This window comes from Amblyomma maculatum, chromosome 10, assembly GCF_055883805.1.
Source record: "Amblyomma maculatum isolate TAMU_Amacu chromosome 10, ASM5588380v1, whole genome shotgun sequence".
Lineage (NCBI taxonomy): Eukaryota > Metazoa > Arthropoda > Arachnida > Ixodida > Ixodidae > Amblyomma > Amblyomma maculatum.
The window spans coordinates 27,773,410-27,790,281 of record NC_139353.1 but is presented as its reverse complement, the minus strand read 5'-3'; the positions used below and the strand labels follow the sequence as shown (position 1 = coordinate 27,790,281).

At 43.3% G+C, this 16,872-nt stretch overlaps 1 protein-coding gene across 4 annotated transcripts in view; it reads right to left on the bottom strand.

Annotated features, from left to right (window-relative positions):
* Positions 1–2,376: 2,376 nt before the first annotated feature.
* LOC146175967 (uncharacterized) overlaps positions 2,377–16,872 on the bottom strand; it is a 47,018-nt gene continuing 32,522 nt past the window's right edge. For 2 of the 4 annotated variants that reach the window (XM_084582329.1, XM_084582330.1), the window contains 8 exons: positions 15,975–16,030; positions 15,714–15,890; positions 13,732–13,803; positions 11,621–11,692; positions 11,428–11,499; positions 7,958–8,189; positions 6,758–6,873; positions 2,668–2,802 (listed from right to left, as the gene is read on the bottom strand). In XM_084582329.1, the coding sequence (XP_084438455.1) occupies positions 6,764–6,873; positions 7,958–8,189; positions 11,428–11,499; positions 11,621–11,692; positions 13,732–13,803; positions 15,714–15,890; positions 15,975–16,030 (791 nt within the window). In that variant the 3' untranslated portion in view covers positions 2,668–2,802; positions 6,758–6,763. Of the gene's footprint in view, positions 2,803–6,757; positions 6,874–7,957; positions 8,190–11,427; positions 11,500–11,620; positions 11,693–13,731; positions 13,804–15,713; positions 15,891–15,974; positions 16,031–16,872 lie in introns of all 4 variants that reach the window. The other 2 variants (XM_084582331.1, XM_084582332.1) reach the window with 2 other exon arrangements.

Here is a 16,872-nt window from a genome sequence, read left to right as displayed (position 1 = left end):
TTCCCTCTGCCACGAGCTTCCACAATTCATATCAGCATCAATATTGCCAGCCTCAGCGACCCCAGCTTTTTTGCGACTGTCAAAGGCACCTGAGCATCAAAGTCTCGAGAGAACACCGCTAACGACTGTGCTTGACCGGATTTTGTTCGCGTGGAACTCCGTGTCTATGGACATTGTATCCGGTAGCTTCAAGGTGACCAGAATTGCAAACAGTTAAGATGGGACTGAAGACGACGACTTGTAGGGTGAACGTGTGCCAGAGCACAGTCCCAGCTCGGAGTTGGAAGACTCTGCGAGTGACGACTGAATGGTAAATAACCGGCACATATGGAATTGGTTTTTCCGTTACATTTCTCAGACTACACAGCAGCCATCAAATACATAAAAAGCACCACGCTATCGATGGCAATGTACGATAACATTATGGGTGAGTTAAGCATCCCGTGTAAAACTGGTTGCTAGCAACTGGCTGACCACTGCATTACTTAACTAGCAAATGTCCTATGATCCCAAGTTATGATCCTCCTACATAATCTAGGTAGTTTTGCCTTAGCCATGTGTGGTGCATTGCAGATAAATGCACCACTTCTGCTAGTGCTCCCCATTCTACATTTTGCACAGCGCCACGTTTTGTCCTTTCCAGTGCCAACTGCGTGTGCCCTAGACGAATGAGCATCTCTGAGGCACAGTGTGTCTGTGGTCTCAGGCAAAGTCCAATGCATGGGACGATGCAATCTTAACTGTGAGGATCATCACGCACAGTTATTGTTCATCAGCTCCCGGCAGATTGTGCCGTGCAGTAAAAATCATGAAATATTAAGAAGTTTGTCGGCCTTCCCCCCCCCCCCCCCCCCCCCCCATTTACCAACAGTCAATCTAAGGGAGCGGTTGGTAACCCAATGATCATAAGCTCTCGAATGAAGTGATAGTTTCACAGCAGCAAATACGGAGTTTAGAGCGGAGTTTTAAACCTATATTTAGTGGCCTTTCATGCAATGTGATAGCTAACTACTGTATAAAGAGATGAGTAATTACGCGAGTAGCAAACAAAGACTCGACAGGGAAGCCAGCATACGGGAGCCATTTATGTTACCTCACCATACCCTTAAAGATAGAGCTTAAGTGTCCCCTAAGCGTTCACCTCACGCCATAGTATTCTTATCACCCCCCTTCTTTATTAAGCATCAAGTGAGTTGCCATATTTTCACTAACCAAACTGCTCTTGATGAAATTTTATATTAACAATTCTGGCTATACAGAACTATGTTACAATTTTTTTTACGTGTTCATTATGAGGTGTTGTTGACTGTATTAGTCATTTCATGCAGACCACTTTGAGCAGCTACTGCTCAAACTAATGACTATGAAGGCGGAATAAGCAAGTATGAGTATGAAGTGAATATTTATTTAACACACACACTCTCCTGTGGATGACTCTTTCATATTCAAATTATGGTAAAATTACAAGCGCAGAAACAAGCATACAACTCGGCAACTCCTTGCCACTCAAAACACAAAAATTTGTGCTTTCCCATCTCAAGGGGGATGATTTTACATAGCCCCAACCCATTCAGGTAGAAATATGCAGCAAAAGACTACGTGAACAGCACAAAAATAAGGGGTAAGAAACTCTTAAAAAATTTTAGCATTAACGAGCACCTGTACGGAGGTTGATTTTAATGAAGAAAGAAAGTATGGGTATGTGAACAAATTTCCACGACGTCTATCAGTACACAATACAACCTTGATATCGTGCTAAAGGAACAAACATAAAACGGAACTGTCATACTCCACCAAACAATACAGGCTTTCTGGAGGTGTCTCTTTGGCAGCCTACGAGTAATGACTGTAAGCAGAGGATGCATGGAAGGCAGGCACACCAGAGAGAACAATCTCCATAACAATATTGTTTCTCAAGTAATATAGCAGTTTTGTGCTTTGAGAAATAGTTAAATGACAATTTGTGACATCCGAAAAACTCTGCCCCTGACTTGTGGCATGTAGAACTGAAAAAAGACGTGAGACTGACTCTGAAAAACAGGCATGACTACGAATATGCTCTAGCAGCACTTGTGGAATAACGCTTGGAAAGTAGCAATCCCTTCGCAACAACTTCGGTGATGAAGGCATAGAAGTGCATTACAGTGTTATAAACACGTGCGCCTATGCATCAAGACCGAAGTGATGAAATGACACTACTCGCTAATGTTTATGAACAAAAGCAGTTAATACCAAGGGACGCCAAAGAGAAAGTTTCTTAATTATCACTTCAACACGACCCGCACAACACGGGAAGTTGTTCACACTGTTTATATCCTTGAACAGCAACCCTACTAAAGCCTGTAATATAACTCCAGCCCGACACCACTGTATGAGATTTTGGAAAGCCATTACTAATAACACAACTCTACGAACCCAATTAGGAAGTACCTCTGCTAACATAATTTCTCGTCCAGTGGCTTCACCAAATGGGACAACAAAGTACACGCGTTGTCAAAACTTTTTTTTTTCTTGATAACATGTAGCGGAAATGTATGGAATATAATCATACACAAATGAATATGAGAGGTGTAGAGACAAATTTCACCACAAAAGCAATGTGCTCAGCAAGCATTCAACGCAGGGGTCACCAGTCCAGATACTGTCACTTCCTTCACAGCTTGTCAGGGTCGTCGTCATCTTCGTACCTCCTCTTCCTGCGTGTCACCTTGGGCAGCCGCGGGGAACGCTCGAGCCACGGGTCCGTTTGCGTGGCCCGGTGGGTCAGCATCCTCAGATCTCCGAGTTGCGCAACTTGCGTCCCTGCAGGAACGCAAATACAAGGTGAGTCGTCACCGGCTGGCGTACGTACTTCGCAGCACCGCCTTTAGGGGCACCACCAAAACCCATCTATCGCCGGCTGCAGATGTTCGCTTGTGGGGTTTGCCGTTTGTGCGGGTGCATGGCGACTAACTGTTTGAAAGTGGACATATTTTCACTTTTTTTCCTGGAGTGCAAATGGTGCCTGCTTCGTGCGCCCAACCAAGCGGCCATTGAGAAAGGCGCGTGAAACAGGCACTTTGGTTACATGAGAGAGAAAGTGGTTTAATGAAAAGAAAGGTGGAGAGGTCAGCAACCTTGTGGAGGGGCGAACGTGCTGAACTTTAATCAGCAATAATTTGCACCGCCTTTAATTTGACACCGTTGTAGCGCGTCATTGAAACAGCGAGCGATAGTTTTGGGTGTGACTGCCTTCCCGCATGCTGTCCCTGTCAAGTTTAATTCCAAATGTAGTATGAGAGAAATGTAGAACAGAACTTCACATAATTTGCCCGCCACTGTGGCGAATAAAAATCGCACATGACATCGCGCTTGTGGGATTTTCTGTCGCCGCTTTCCAATGTAAGCTTTCGAACGCTGCTTCTTGCATGTCAGATCCTATCTCCCAATGCTATCTGTTCACCCCGATTTTTGTGAGACTCATGCACATCATGCGCGCAGTGCGTACACATCGCAAAGCCACGCTTGGTTTGAAACAACAAGAATGCTGCAATGCACAGTAATTATTCTGACCTCTTCAACGTGCACGCTAAAATTTGCAATTCATACACGCTTTTCTGTTGTTATTGAAAGGCTAGCATCACAGCATTTCTGCCTCATCTGCCAGCATCTGATAAACTTTGAAAATTTTGTGCCATCGAATTATCTGACATGCATTATCTTTGCATACTGAAATGAATAGCAGAAAAACCACCATAAATAAATTGGCACCTGTTACTTTTTAGCTATTCCATTTTAGAGCATCCGTAAACTGTTGTAAATATTGTAGTAGGTATGCTGGGCTCATCGGGTCATTCGAAATCTCGTGAGTAATGAAAAGCTGGCTACAAACTCCGCTGCTTGTTGTCGGCTCCAAACAACTCCCCACCTCAGGCAAAATTAATATCAAAACTGCCTAAAATCTTTCCAATAAAATGCTTGCCAATACACAGAAATGGGAACGTAAAACAAAGCGAATCTAAACATAAGTCCCAGTCGGGACATAGTGAGAGCACTGAACCACTGCAAAGCTGTTGCAAGTGTGGCGATTTCAACTTTATGCCAGAGAGAAGCCGCATTTTTTGCTCAAACAAGAAAGAGAGTTGCAGCATGACCATTTGGAAAACACACGCAATAAACGATATTCCATAACCCAAAACTAAAGAGCCAACTGTGCAAAAACTAGAACCAGCAACATGCACACACTCGCAACACTCCATGGCTTGTGCATTGTCTGCACAAACACAGACGTGCACAAATGGCTCCCAAACTATCCAAAGCCACACATGAAACATGATGATGATGATGAAACGCTGTGTTACTTTGACAAATTAGCGCGCAATTACATGCACTTAGCAGTTGTGATGAGCAAGAGAGGCACGCAACTTTTTTTCACAAGCAACTATGAAAGAGCACTCAAAATGCAAAGTGCCACAGGGCAAATCGGAGGCCACAAGCTGCAGTCTGATAATGAAGCTTTACTGTGTTGGGTTTTATGGTGCAAAGGCAACTAGGGCCATCTTGCAACAAACTCAGGGTAAAGCAGTTCCTTCTCAAAAATCAGTCACAGTTTGTTTAGCAGGTTTACTTTGTTAAAAAAAATTGAAAACAGGAGACATTTCGACAATGGCGTTCACTCCTAGCAAGAGGCTTGGATGAAATGGGACGTGTTCATTATAGAGACGTAAAATGTTTTTTCCCAACTGCCCCATACTCCATGCACGATATTAAAATGTGGTTTATTGTCAGCTGTTCGTCGCATGCCTCACATGCAGGTTTTTCTTGTCCGAAGAGTATGATGTTGTGCGCGAGATGAGTATGCCCAATGCGAAGACGACATACTTCAAAAAAGCACTCATCATGACTAGATGACTTCCATTCTTGAATGACAGGCTTGACCAAGCACCGTTTGTCGCTTACTTCATTATTCCATGAAGCTTCCCATTTAGCTCTTAGTTTACTCTGCATGAATTTCATAGTCTTTAGTCATGTCGACTGGACTTATTACAGTGTAACGAGTCTGCTTTCTCATTTCCACTGATTCTCATGTGGTTCCCTAGCCAGCAGAATTTTATAAGCTGTCCATTTTTACCAGCTTTTACAACACTGTGGACGATATCTGCAATTAAGGGCTCCGTTGCAGTTTTGTGATGCAGTGCTGTTAATTACACTAGAGAGCCGGAGTAAATAATACTTCTTTTTATGTTTTCTATGATAATTGTTGCTAACCGCTACTGAGAACACACCGCATTCTGCAGCGAAAATTGGACGGAATTCAGGTAGTCGCACTGTTTCTTCCAATTTGTTGTGGATTATTTCCTTTCCAACATAATTTTTTCTGTTTTTGAACAATCAGTATAAAATGCTGAATATTGCTTGTATGTTTCATCTAATGCAAAAATGCTCCCGTAAAATGTGCTCACGCAGAGTTTTGCTTTCTATGGAACACCTCAGCATGAAGTTGCATACACCAGGAAAGCTGTACCATTGTGAAAGTGGGTTCGGTGTCTGGCAACAATGGGAAGAACACAAGACCATCCAGTATACCTAATTCTCTGCACATTTCTTCAAAGTGAAAGAGTAGTGGTCTGACGGCACGAGGCTTGTCGCTAAATAGAGTTCTTTCTGGATGGCGCTGTTGTAATGACAGCGTAACAGAGGTGTTTCGGGAGGAATCTGATCTTCAGTACATATGCACATGTAAGCATCATTCTTCTGTCTGTGGGGGATGGTCCATTGGTTTCCACATATAGACTATTTAAGGGGGAGTTCCGTATGCACCAGCTGACAGTCGAAGGCCTAAGTTATGTACTGGTTCCAGTGTTTTTAAATATGATGGTATTTTTTCTAATACAGTCGAACCTCACTAAAACGAACAACGATATAGCGAATTATTGGATAAAACGAATTGAAATCAAAGTTTGGTTGGTCTCTGCTTTATTTCTATGAGAGTTCTTACTATACAACGAAACAAAAATTTCAAAATTTGACGATAGATCGGTTATAAGAAAGCAGTTTTTTCGCATTAGAATGGCAAGAAATGCGTAAAGGAGCCGGAAAAATAATCATGAAAAATCTTTCAATCGATCAAATTGTTAAATCACCCGCGCGTTCGGTGCCCCGTCAACTAGTGGCGGCAACAAAAACTACCGCCAATGGCTTATGGCCCCAGAGATCACACCCCCATGCGCGGTGATCTCAGGGGTCATGAACGGCCATGGCCGGACTCAAGCGCCGCCGCCGAAGTGTGTTTAAATCGCCCGTGCGTTCTCATGCCACGCCATCTAGCAACGGCGACAGAAACTAGCGCCAATGGCCCATGGCCTCTGAGATCACACCTCTGTACACAGTTATCTCGGATGCCATGAATGGTCATGGCCGGACTCAAGCGTCACCGCCGCCGCACAAGTCGGGATTCCATGTGACTCCATGGACTGCACATGACCTCCAAAATTATGTAGACAGCATAGATTTTATTCATGCGGACTCCATACAACCGTATGGCCAAAGGTTCAGCACAATACAAATAAACACGCTGTGGTGCCTTAAATTGCGTGAAGCAGCCATGCAGTAGTGCTTCACAAATATTCTTAAAAGCCTGAAATAAAAAAAAAAAATTGGATGTGGATATATACGTCTTTTTAGACGCATATGAACAGCACTCACTGCCAAAATTAAGTGCTGCCAAAGATGGCACTGCAAAATAAACTTGAGAGAGCTTGACAGATTTTGACTGCACCATTAATCAGTTCTTTAGGACCTTGAGGAGATCGGCAAGAATCCTATTCACAGAACGCCGCCGTTCTGCCTTTGCTGCGCTGCTCGGATGGGCCTCCATGTGTTTCTCGAAGGCAGCTGAAAGCAGTAAAAAGTATTTTAATCACATACACAATGTTTTGAAAATTAGGGCATCTACAGCTTTAAAATTAAAGTGGACTTCATTTGACTAAAAAAAAGTAAAAGATGTGAAGAAATGAATCCATTGCCTTATTACCATTTTCCACTGAATAAGAAGTTCTAAACTATTTATAGGATTTAGAAGAAGATTGACAAGCTTCATGAAAAGCATGGAAGTTGTCTTATGATGCGGTTCACAGGTTTTGCCCTCCCTTTTGGACAAACATTTGCCCACCAGAAAGTACACTATACTCGTGGACACTTTTTCTTGGCAATGGAGCCAAAGCTACGGAGCCAAAATACATCACATTCCTACACAGCTGAATATAGTCCCTATTTACATGAGCAGTTCCTGCAAAAAAAAATTGAAATCATAGTGCTAGTTATTCACGGCATTTTTTTATCAAGGAACCGATTTCCCCAAATGAAGCTGTTATGCCTAAAACACTTTTCTCCACTGGGTTTTCTCGTCCGGTGTCTGTCGCGGGTTTTCGAGATGCCCCGACTTTGCAAACAAGACGGCAACAGCCGCCTGTTCGGGTCGTTCCAGTTGTTCTGGTTCACCCACTCCATAAGAGTTGAAAGCGTTTTCACCAGACAAGATCCGAGTCAAGTTCAACAGAAGCTGGCTGCCGAAGCAAATGATGGAAATGATTTGCAATGTCTACGCAGACCGAAGGCCGCACGGCCGAACTACATGGCAGAGTGACACGTTTAATGACACCTTCGTGTCATTAAACGTGTCACCTTTGTGCCCATTGCCAAGAAAAAGTGTCCCCGAGCATAGCTTTCAGTGCGAACCTGCACACACCACAGCAGCAAGTTTCAATCAGACAATGCATAAAAAATGTGAGAATAATGATAGAAAAATGCAAGAGCAGCGTGCTCCATTCACTTTTGTCCACACTTGTACACGAAGCAGCCCGAGTGGCTACTTTCGCGTAATATGCGACAGCTTCAAGCCTAGTGTTATTATTAGCGTTGATCTGCAAGCACAAGAATGAAAAAACATCAGCATGCAGAAGAAATGCAATAACCTTACTTCGAAGGGCTTGTAGCTTTTCGGGTGTGAGAGCCCGTCTCTCGGGCAGCCGTTGGACTCCCTCTTTGCGTATGAAACGGCGACACGGCGTGCCTGTGATGCTGCGGTTGAAAAGGTCTTTTATGTTCCACAAAGCCTTTGTCGTTTCTCTGACAAAGAGGGAGTCCTTGGGCTGCTCTAGAAGGTCCAGCCACTTTTCTCGTGGCAGTCTCACACCACAGGCTAAGTGGACCTAAAAAAAAAAAAAAAAAAACGGATTGCAGGTGAGATACTGCACTAATAAGTGCAAGATCAAGTTCAAGTAAAAAATAATTTTTTTTTTCTTAACTTAAATGCCTATTGTTACAATGCCTGATATTTGCAAAGCTTTTTGTGTGGTTTTACCCGCAGTGCAAAGTTTGACCGGCAAGGTCTCATGCTTTCACGGACGTCAGTTTCGAAGTCTAAAAAAACTAGCAATGAATATATACTGGAGTAAGGTGAGACTAAGCAATATGCTTAAAAAGAGATGTTTCCTAAGCTCAAAAGGGCTAAGAACCATTTTCAGACTATGCATAGTCTAAAGTACTCGATTCGGGCCATACCTGCCGTGTCAAAACGTCATATAACAGTGCACATGGCATGCTTGCCAGGGCCACTGTGTAATGTTTTTTTAGGTACAGTTCAGTGGGTCTCGTGAATGCATGCACGTTGAAAGACGTGCAGCTAATTAGCATATTTGATAATTGGACTGCTGCATACACGAGAAGGAAAAATTGAAACACGGACACTTGATTACCATTACGTGTGACAATGTGACAGAATAGTGCCGCTATGCAACTGTTAGTGGGCGGGCACTCAGCATAGGATGTGACAGCCCTGCTTCTCAGCGCGTGCCACCAGAGAGCTTGGCGTGTCTGTTTACGGCCAAGCTCAACTGCCGACTACAGCCTCATCTGCAGTCACGTCGTGCACACTGTCACACTCCATGCAACTGTCTCCACAACATAAATTCCTGCTGCCCCGCCAGGGTGGCACAGAGGTTAGGACACTCGACTACTGTACCCAGGATCGAATCCCGGCCTCGACGCCGCTTTTCAATGGAGGCGAAAGGCTAGGCGTCCGTGTGCTGTGCTTTGTCAGTGCATATTAAAGCACCTCAGGTGGTCAAAATTTCCGGAGTCCTCCACTACGGCGTCTCTGATAGCCTGAGTCGACATTAAACCCCAAAATCAAATCAAATCATAAATCCCTGCTGCGCACTCTCACCTTATCAAGTGGGCTGTGACGTCAAGCACCAGACAGCGGAATAATGGGTAAGAGCACTAAATGCTGGAACTCAGCTCTAACAAGGCTTGTAAGCTGTACTATAATAATTGCGCCGAAGGTAACTGCTACAACCTTGCTAACACTGCACGAACAGTGTTGCAACATGAAGGATAACTAATACCCCTGAGTCACACTAGCAAATTTAATGTCATTCCAATCGAATGGCATTAGCTTCCAATGCCATTTTATCAGCCACTACACGAGAACATTTAACATCACTGGGTGCGAATTATCTTTAACGAATGAGTCCGAGAAACTCGTTCACGTTTGATCTCGAACCAAACATATATTCTGGATACCAGATAAACAGTCATGGCAGCAATAAGCAACGCGAAAAAAATTTGCGCATAACTAAACTTAAAAATTCAATTTCCTGAGTTTTGCTACCGAAAATGTAATTTTATTGTGATACTATCCGCATTGCAGGCTGTCGTGGAAAGCCATTACTCTCGCTCTCAGCAGCAGCCCTTCCATGCTCGTGACCATCAATCATTTTGGATCCTGTTTCTTCCTGGCCGCCTCTCCACTTGCGTTTTATCTTGGAAATATTTAATGCTGAGCACTTAGATTTTTGGATGTTAATTCAACGCTCTGCGCATCTGCGTGCAATACAGCTGTGGCCCGCCATGTCAGCCACATTGTTTCTTTACATTTATTGGATTTGTGGGTAACATTATATGTTGCTGGAAACAACAATTGATGCCTATAATGTCACAAAAAAAGTTCTCATCCCCTTTAAAATGCTACAAAATGAGTTTAAACACCATTTATGCAAAATGATGTCTCTTATATGTATATAATTTTCCTTTTCACTGCTTTCCATTGCCATCATTTGCGAATGGCATGCTATGTAGCACCAAAAAAAAAAAAAAAAGAATGATGTGACAGGAGTATAAGCGAGAATAGGCTTCCAGCTCTAGCTTCTCTATATTTAGGCGGTGATACTGTGCTTCTGTCATAACTAAGTGCTGTGTGCAACTACGCTGTCACCTGATCATGGACAAACCCTTCTGTTCTGAGATAGCATGATACTGCTTGCACAAAATGCAAAGAAAAAAAAAATGGTGAGGATTCAGGCATGGCTTGAATCTACTTGTACGAGTGAAACCTCTGTTAAGATTGGTTTTGCATGGTTTAGCAAGGTTGTAGATGGTTTGAATTAAGGGGACACACAAGCTTTTTAGCTAGTTTTCGGAGAAGGGAGGTGAAGTATCTGTCTCACTTTTCAGTGGACACCTACACTTAATTTGTGAATTGGTTCATAGGAAAACGCACCATGCTCGTGATTTTCGTTCCCAACATCGGCGCCGAGTTTTTGAGCAACCGTTAAGGTACTGCGTTAAAAGGCACAATAACTAAAATTTATCTCGAAGGACACCTGCGCTGTAAGGGAAGGAGTTTGAAGTTAAGGCCAAAGATCAGGGTCACTGCAATAAACTAAGGGGAAACCCGAAGTTGTACCCCAAGCAGTAGGGCTTACGCTCTAAGAAGACTTATCAGCTATTCGTCACAGTGAAAGATGGAATAGTGTGACACGAGTACAGGATTAATGAAAGATGCCACCGAAGCCCTAGATTTAATTCGACTAAGTGGGGCATCTCGCAACACATACAGGCACCTTTGGCATTTTACTTCCATCAAAACGTGGCTGCCACAACTGGGATTCGATTTTGGATCTAGGACTCAGCAGCCAAAGACCACAACTACTAAGGCATCATGGTAGGCGTTTCAGTGAAAAAACAACTCAATAGACCTTTTCACGACCCTTGGAGAAACCGGTCTGACTGGGCTGAGAACCAGGTATGGGGAGAGAATCCGCAGCTTTTTCCTGTGTTATGAGCACAGCCCAGTCTCCAATATGGCAGCGCCCTTTGGCCAATTTTGAAAAGGTCTATACTCTTTATTAATTTACCAAGAGACATAACCTCAATAGAATGAGAAAGCTTTCTGCAGAGCACTACATGTGAGGACTGCGGGTGCAGCTCTTTTGCTGTGATCATTTGCTAAAAAAAAAAAATTGTAAATGGCTGATAAATATCAAGACTTCACACCTGGTTGTTCCTTCCTAGCTATGTCAGGATCGTGTTCATGTCCTTGATGAGACAAACATTACTCCATTTAATGAAAGATACAGAGAAAAAATAAAAATCTCCATATTGTACCTCATTGCCTTCACTTGCAGCCTCTCGATGCTCTCCTCCTCCAGCCGATACTGAGGGCAGAGGAATCTGTGCCTTCAAAAAAAAAAACGTCATTTAGTGTCCAAATAGTGTTCACAACTACTTGTTTTTGAGATAAACATTACTCCATCTAATGAAAGGTACCAGAAAAAAAATATAAATCTCCATATTGTACCTCACTGCCTTCACTTGCAGCTCCTCGATGCTCTCCTCCTCCAGCCGATACTGAGGCCAAAGGAATCTGTGCCTTCAAAAAAAAAAAAAAAAAAAAAAAGCCATCACTTTGTGTCCAAATAGTTTACGCAACTACTTGTTTACAACTGTGCCATTTCAGTAGACAAACTGCACTACTATTATAAACTACTACCAATTTAATGTATTAAGAAAGCATATAAAAATTATCCCTGTCACTAATTCTAAGGCACTACTGCAGCGCATTAAAACATGAACACAGAAGACCAAGTGCACGCAATGAACTCAGTAAGCAGACACTAGGATCTCAGTACTAACTGATAAAATCTAACCTGGACTTAGGAAGAGAACTCTCTATATATGTATACCTACTGAAAAAATGCAATTTTTTGAACAACCTTTCAGTGGTCATAGCCGCAGGCAGAAATTAGACCAACCATAGCCAGTATGAACCCTGCACAAATGTATGTGGTAATAATATAGTAGAACAGCACTTGAGGCGAGTTAGTTTTGCATTTTCTTATAAAACAGCGCATGGACACGGGACTAAGAAGAAGAAAAGGCACACACAGCATTGAACTTGCAAATGAGTTAATTGGAAAAAAACAAGTCTTATACAGGCAGGCATCAAGCATGCACGAATGCGCCTTGTCAGAAATGCACTTGTCATGTAATTAAAAATGTCTCATATCCGCACGTATGATCATTGTCGTTCCCCCCTGTTTAACATGTCCATTTCCTTAGAAGATAAGGCTAGTGATTGCTGGCTGACACAGTGGTTTCCCTTTCTCATGATATGATATGCCTCGGTTACTTCCCTAGCGCTACGAGGAACAGAGTGCACTGATACTCTAGACAATGCTTAGCCAAATTTGTTGAACAGTTCCCTAAGAAATTTTGGTGCTCCAAAAGCCGTGCACTGAGGCATTGGCCTGTGTGGCCAGTGCAAGTGTGGCCACAGGACAGAGGAATCTGGTAGACCACCGCAACCTTACATGGTACGAACTTGTTTTAAGAATTAATTTTACAACCTGTTTTCTTGCCAATTCCACCCTTCTTTCTTTGTACCGCTGCCCCAACCTTGCTGACCTTATTAGGAGCCTAGAACACAACGTTGACACCATATTTGGCCCCAACTTTCGTAAATCTTTGTGAAAGGAAATTAATGTATGGCATCACAGCCAGATTTTTCCTCCTATCATCAGGGGGCCAAATATGGTGCCAAGGTTTTGTTCTTGGCTCCTAATAAGGTCGGTAAGGTTGGAGCAGTAGTACAAAGAAAGAAAGATAGAATTGGCAAGAAAACAGGTTGTCAAATTAATCATAAAAACAAGTTCGTCCCATATAAGGTTGAGTTGGTCTACCAGATTCCTCTGTCCTGTGGCCGCACATACACTGGCCAGACAGGCCGGCGCCTCAATGCACAGCTTTTGGAGCACCAAGATTCGTTAATGAAATGTTCAACAAATTTGGCTAAGCATTGCCAAGTGTCAGTGCACTCCGTTCCTCATCGACACCGAAGTCCCGTTCATCCATAATGATTGTAGCACAGGTAAAGTAACCCAGGCATATCATATCATGAGGAAGGAGAACCGCTGTGTCAGCCAGCAATCAGTAGCCTTATCTTCTAAGGAAATGGACATGTTAAACAGGGGGAAGACAATCATCATACGTGGGGATATGAGACATTTTTAATTACATGACGTGTATTTCTGACAAACACCATTCGCGCATACTTGTGCTCTTTCTAATAAACGCAGTTGCAAGTTCAGCACTCTGCGTGTTTTCTTCTTCTTAGTCTCCATGCGCTGTTTTATAAGAAAATAACATAGATATAGCTCTTTGCAAGAAACCACTGAGCAAGCAAAGAGACAGACATATAAAGCCTTGCTGTAAAGTAGCCGCATTAACATGCCTGCGCAACCTAGGAGTAGCGTGCTAGGCTTGGCATCCAAGAGCACTGGAAGGTTGGTTCTAATTCTACCTTCAAACCTCAAAATGAACAACCCCAGTGGGAAGCTCGAGCTAGCAACCTGAGTCAGCGACCAGCTACCACCTGCCAAAGCAATAAAAATAAAAATCTTCATATTGCACCTCATTGCCTTCACTTGCAGCCCCTCGATGGTCTCTTCCACCAGCCAATACTGAGGGCAAAGGAATCTGTTCCTTAAAAAAAAAAAGTCACTTTAGCATCCAAATAGTGTACACAACTACTACTTATTTACAACTCTGCCACTTCTGTAAACAAACTGCACTATTATAAACTACTACCAATTTAATGTAATAAGTACACATGGCAAAAGATACAAAAAAAAGTAGCAAAGTTTTTGCTTTAAAAACAGCAATGCTTGGCACTAAGAAGTACTATTAACTTTTTCACAAAATGAACGCTTTAAACTGCTGCTTGCAATACAGATACAGTCACCGACCGATTTTTCAGGCCCTCAAGGGGCCGAAATAGCGTCCGGAAAGTTAGGCAGTCCAAAAAAATGAATTCAGGCAAAAAATGTCGCCTTATATAGCGAGCAGCTTGAAAAAGTGGTCAATATGCCTCTGCGGGGTGCTATGTTGCCGTACAAGTAAGTCGGCTTGCACGTCGGCAAGGGTGACGTTCTCACTGTATACAGCTGAAAGCACCATCAGAGCTCGGGGTATTTCACTGCTAGTTGGTAGCACAGCCTCTTGCTCCTCACTGTCGGAGCCCGAGTCATCACTTTCAAGCACCTGGCAAACAATTTCATCGCCAGTGAGTTCAGCGCAGAGCTCGATCTCGCTGTCAGCGTTAGCTAACTACTCTAGTGTCACTTCCATGGGAACGGCTCCTGCAGCGCAAAAGTGCTTGATGAGGTCAGCACATGAAGACGGCAATTCATCTCTGATCGCGAAACCAGCATGGCGGAAGCAATTCCGCATCCTCGGTCACTGCTTTCCATGCATCAGAAAGCATGCCGAGCGTAGACATCAAGTCGACGCTGTAGGTTTTGCCGCTATGCATAACATCATGCAACTAAGCACGTGTGACCAATAGAGGTGCTTGAGTGTCCGGATAACGCCTGGTGCTAGTGTTCGGTAGTTGACGCGGCGATGTAAACAGCACAACACACAACACGTGAATGGCGACCGCGGCGATTGACTGTGCACGACGGCAGCACAGCACAGCTGGCACTAGCTGGCACGTTTTTCCTTTCTCCATGCTGGCGGGATGGTGCAGCAAGCGGTGCCTGCTATTGAGGCTATACCGGATATGCGAGGTTCCGATGGCATGATCAGCTGACGATATGACACGTGGGTTCGAGGTTGCAGAAAAGCAAAATGGCAGCTGCCAGATAAGCAAAATGGCACCGGCGTTGTTTTCGTTTTTGGTAGCTCTTGGTTACGAATCGAAAGAAAAAGTCCGAAAAATTGAATGAGAAGGATTTGAAATGTCCGAAATTTCGGTCGGTGTTATACATTGACTCTATCGAGTGTGTGGCGGTGCCATGGCAAGGTCCGGATTTTCAGGCAGGTTCGGATAATTAGGAGTCCGAAATATCGGTCGGCGACTGTAGTCGTGACACAAATGCTGTCAACACACTATCTTAATGTCCAGCTAAAAAACAACAGTTTTCAATGATGAATACAGCAAGGTATGATTAACTTAATAAGTTAATCATACCTTGCTGTGCATAAGTCTTATGCACTATTAGTCACATCCAAGGGATATGTGTGACAAGCCGCGCCAGCCACTGCTGCATAACAAAGAAAATTCGATGAAAAACCATGACCAGGTGGTATGTGCATTGGACATGGCATTTTTCATGGGCAAAAGGGAAAGGCTTGCTTATAATCCTGCATAAAGCTTTTTCATTTGGGCATAGCATAAACCATGTTTTGTTTATACGAGCTTCAGGATTTAAATATATACTTGCTTAAAATAAAAATGACTAAACATTGTTACACCAGAGAGAGCCTCACACCAATCTCTCAAAATAATGATGCTTTTAAAAAAGCAACTACAGAGGTAATATCGATTCATTACATTAAACATGGTAATTCTGCAAATTTAAAAATGAGCGCACAGCACGTGTGCCACTTACTTCGGGCATTTGCATCTCCTTTTGTGCTAGCGGGAGAGCAAGTGGAAGGGGTTCCACTGAGGCTGGTGCGGCTTCCGCAGGCTCCACAATCATTGCATCAGGCACGGCTTGTGGCTCAGGGGATGCATGATTGTCTCGATCGTTGTTCGTTGTGGCAGTGATGTCGGAGTGCCCAACCTATACAATGAATTCAAGAGAAACCGGGAGTTCAGAAACCATGTATGCCAGTAACTGAACGAGACTAGTCCAAAATTTACACACCTGTTGCTGTACGCTGCACCGGCAGCTCCTTTTCCTGAGCTGTTCTTGCACCTCTCCTGCGTGATAAAAGCATGCATGCTCATCTCAAAAACACAACTGCATCACCTTGTCACCACCCAAAACACAATAAATGGTGACAACAAAGGTACACAATCAGTAGACTAAGAATTCAATGCGTGTCACGTGTAAAACACAATAGTCTTCCCCTAATTAGTGGTACTCAGGAATGTGCAAATTATCCACGGTGAAATATGCTTGCGCACGTGATAAACACACTGATGTCACCCACGCACCGCTTGAGGTCAGGTCGTCGAAACACGATGCCAGCTGACGGATGGCTATGGAGGACAATATACAGTAGGCCCAAAATGCACATATATAGAAGCATTTCTCTAAATTCTTTACTTGAGCATATTTCAAAACTAAAATGCTCAGAGAGCTGCACTCAAATAATGAGTATCATAATCCTTGGCCAATTGTTTTGAATGCTAATTACTTCTGTGCAGCCCTCCATTATTAGTGTCCTTATGGTTCTGAACCATTACTGTTATTCTCACTTTTTCCTGCAATGTTTACTCTGGTCTGTTATTTGCGGCTGTTCCAGTAGTGTTTCTTTTGTGACACCAATGCTTGTCTTTTTAGTTTCGTAATACCCTCTCAGTGAAGGTCTAGGGCATCAATTAGGCAAAGAAGAGCACAGGCAAATAAATAACTGAGCTGCTCCACTCACTTCATTGTTCATAGATGACCATGCACTAACTAACCCAAGTGCATGCTCACCAAAAATGGCTACTATATTACACACCTCAGACTAAAAAACACACAGAAGCAAAGATGTCAAGAAATGCTCTTGGGAACACAGCAAGTACTGTGTGTCCCATAACGTGGAATCATTTCA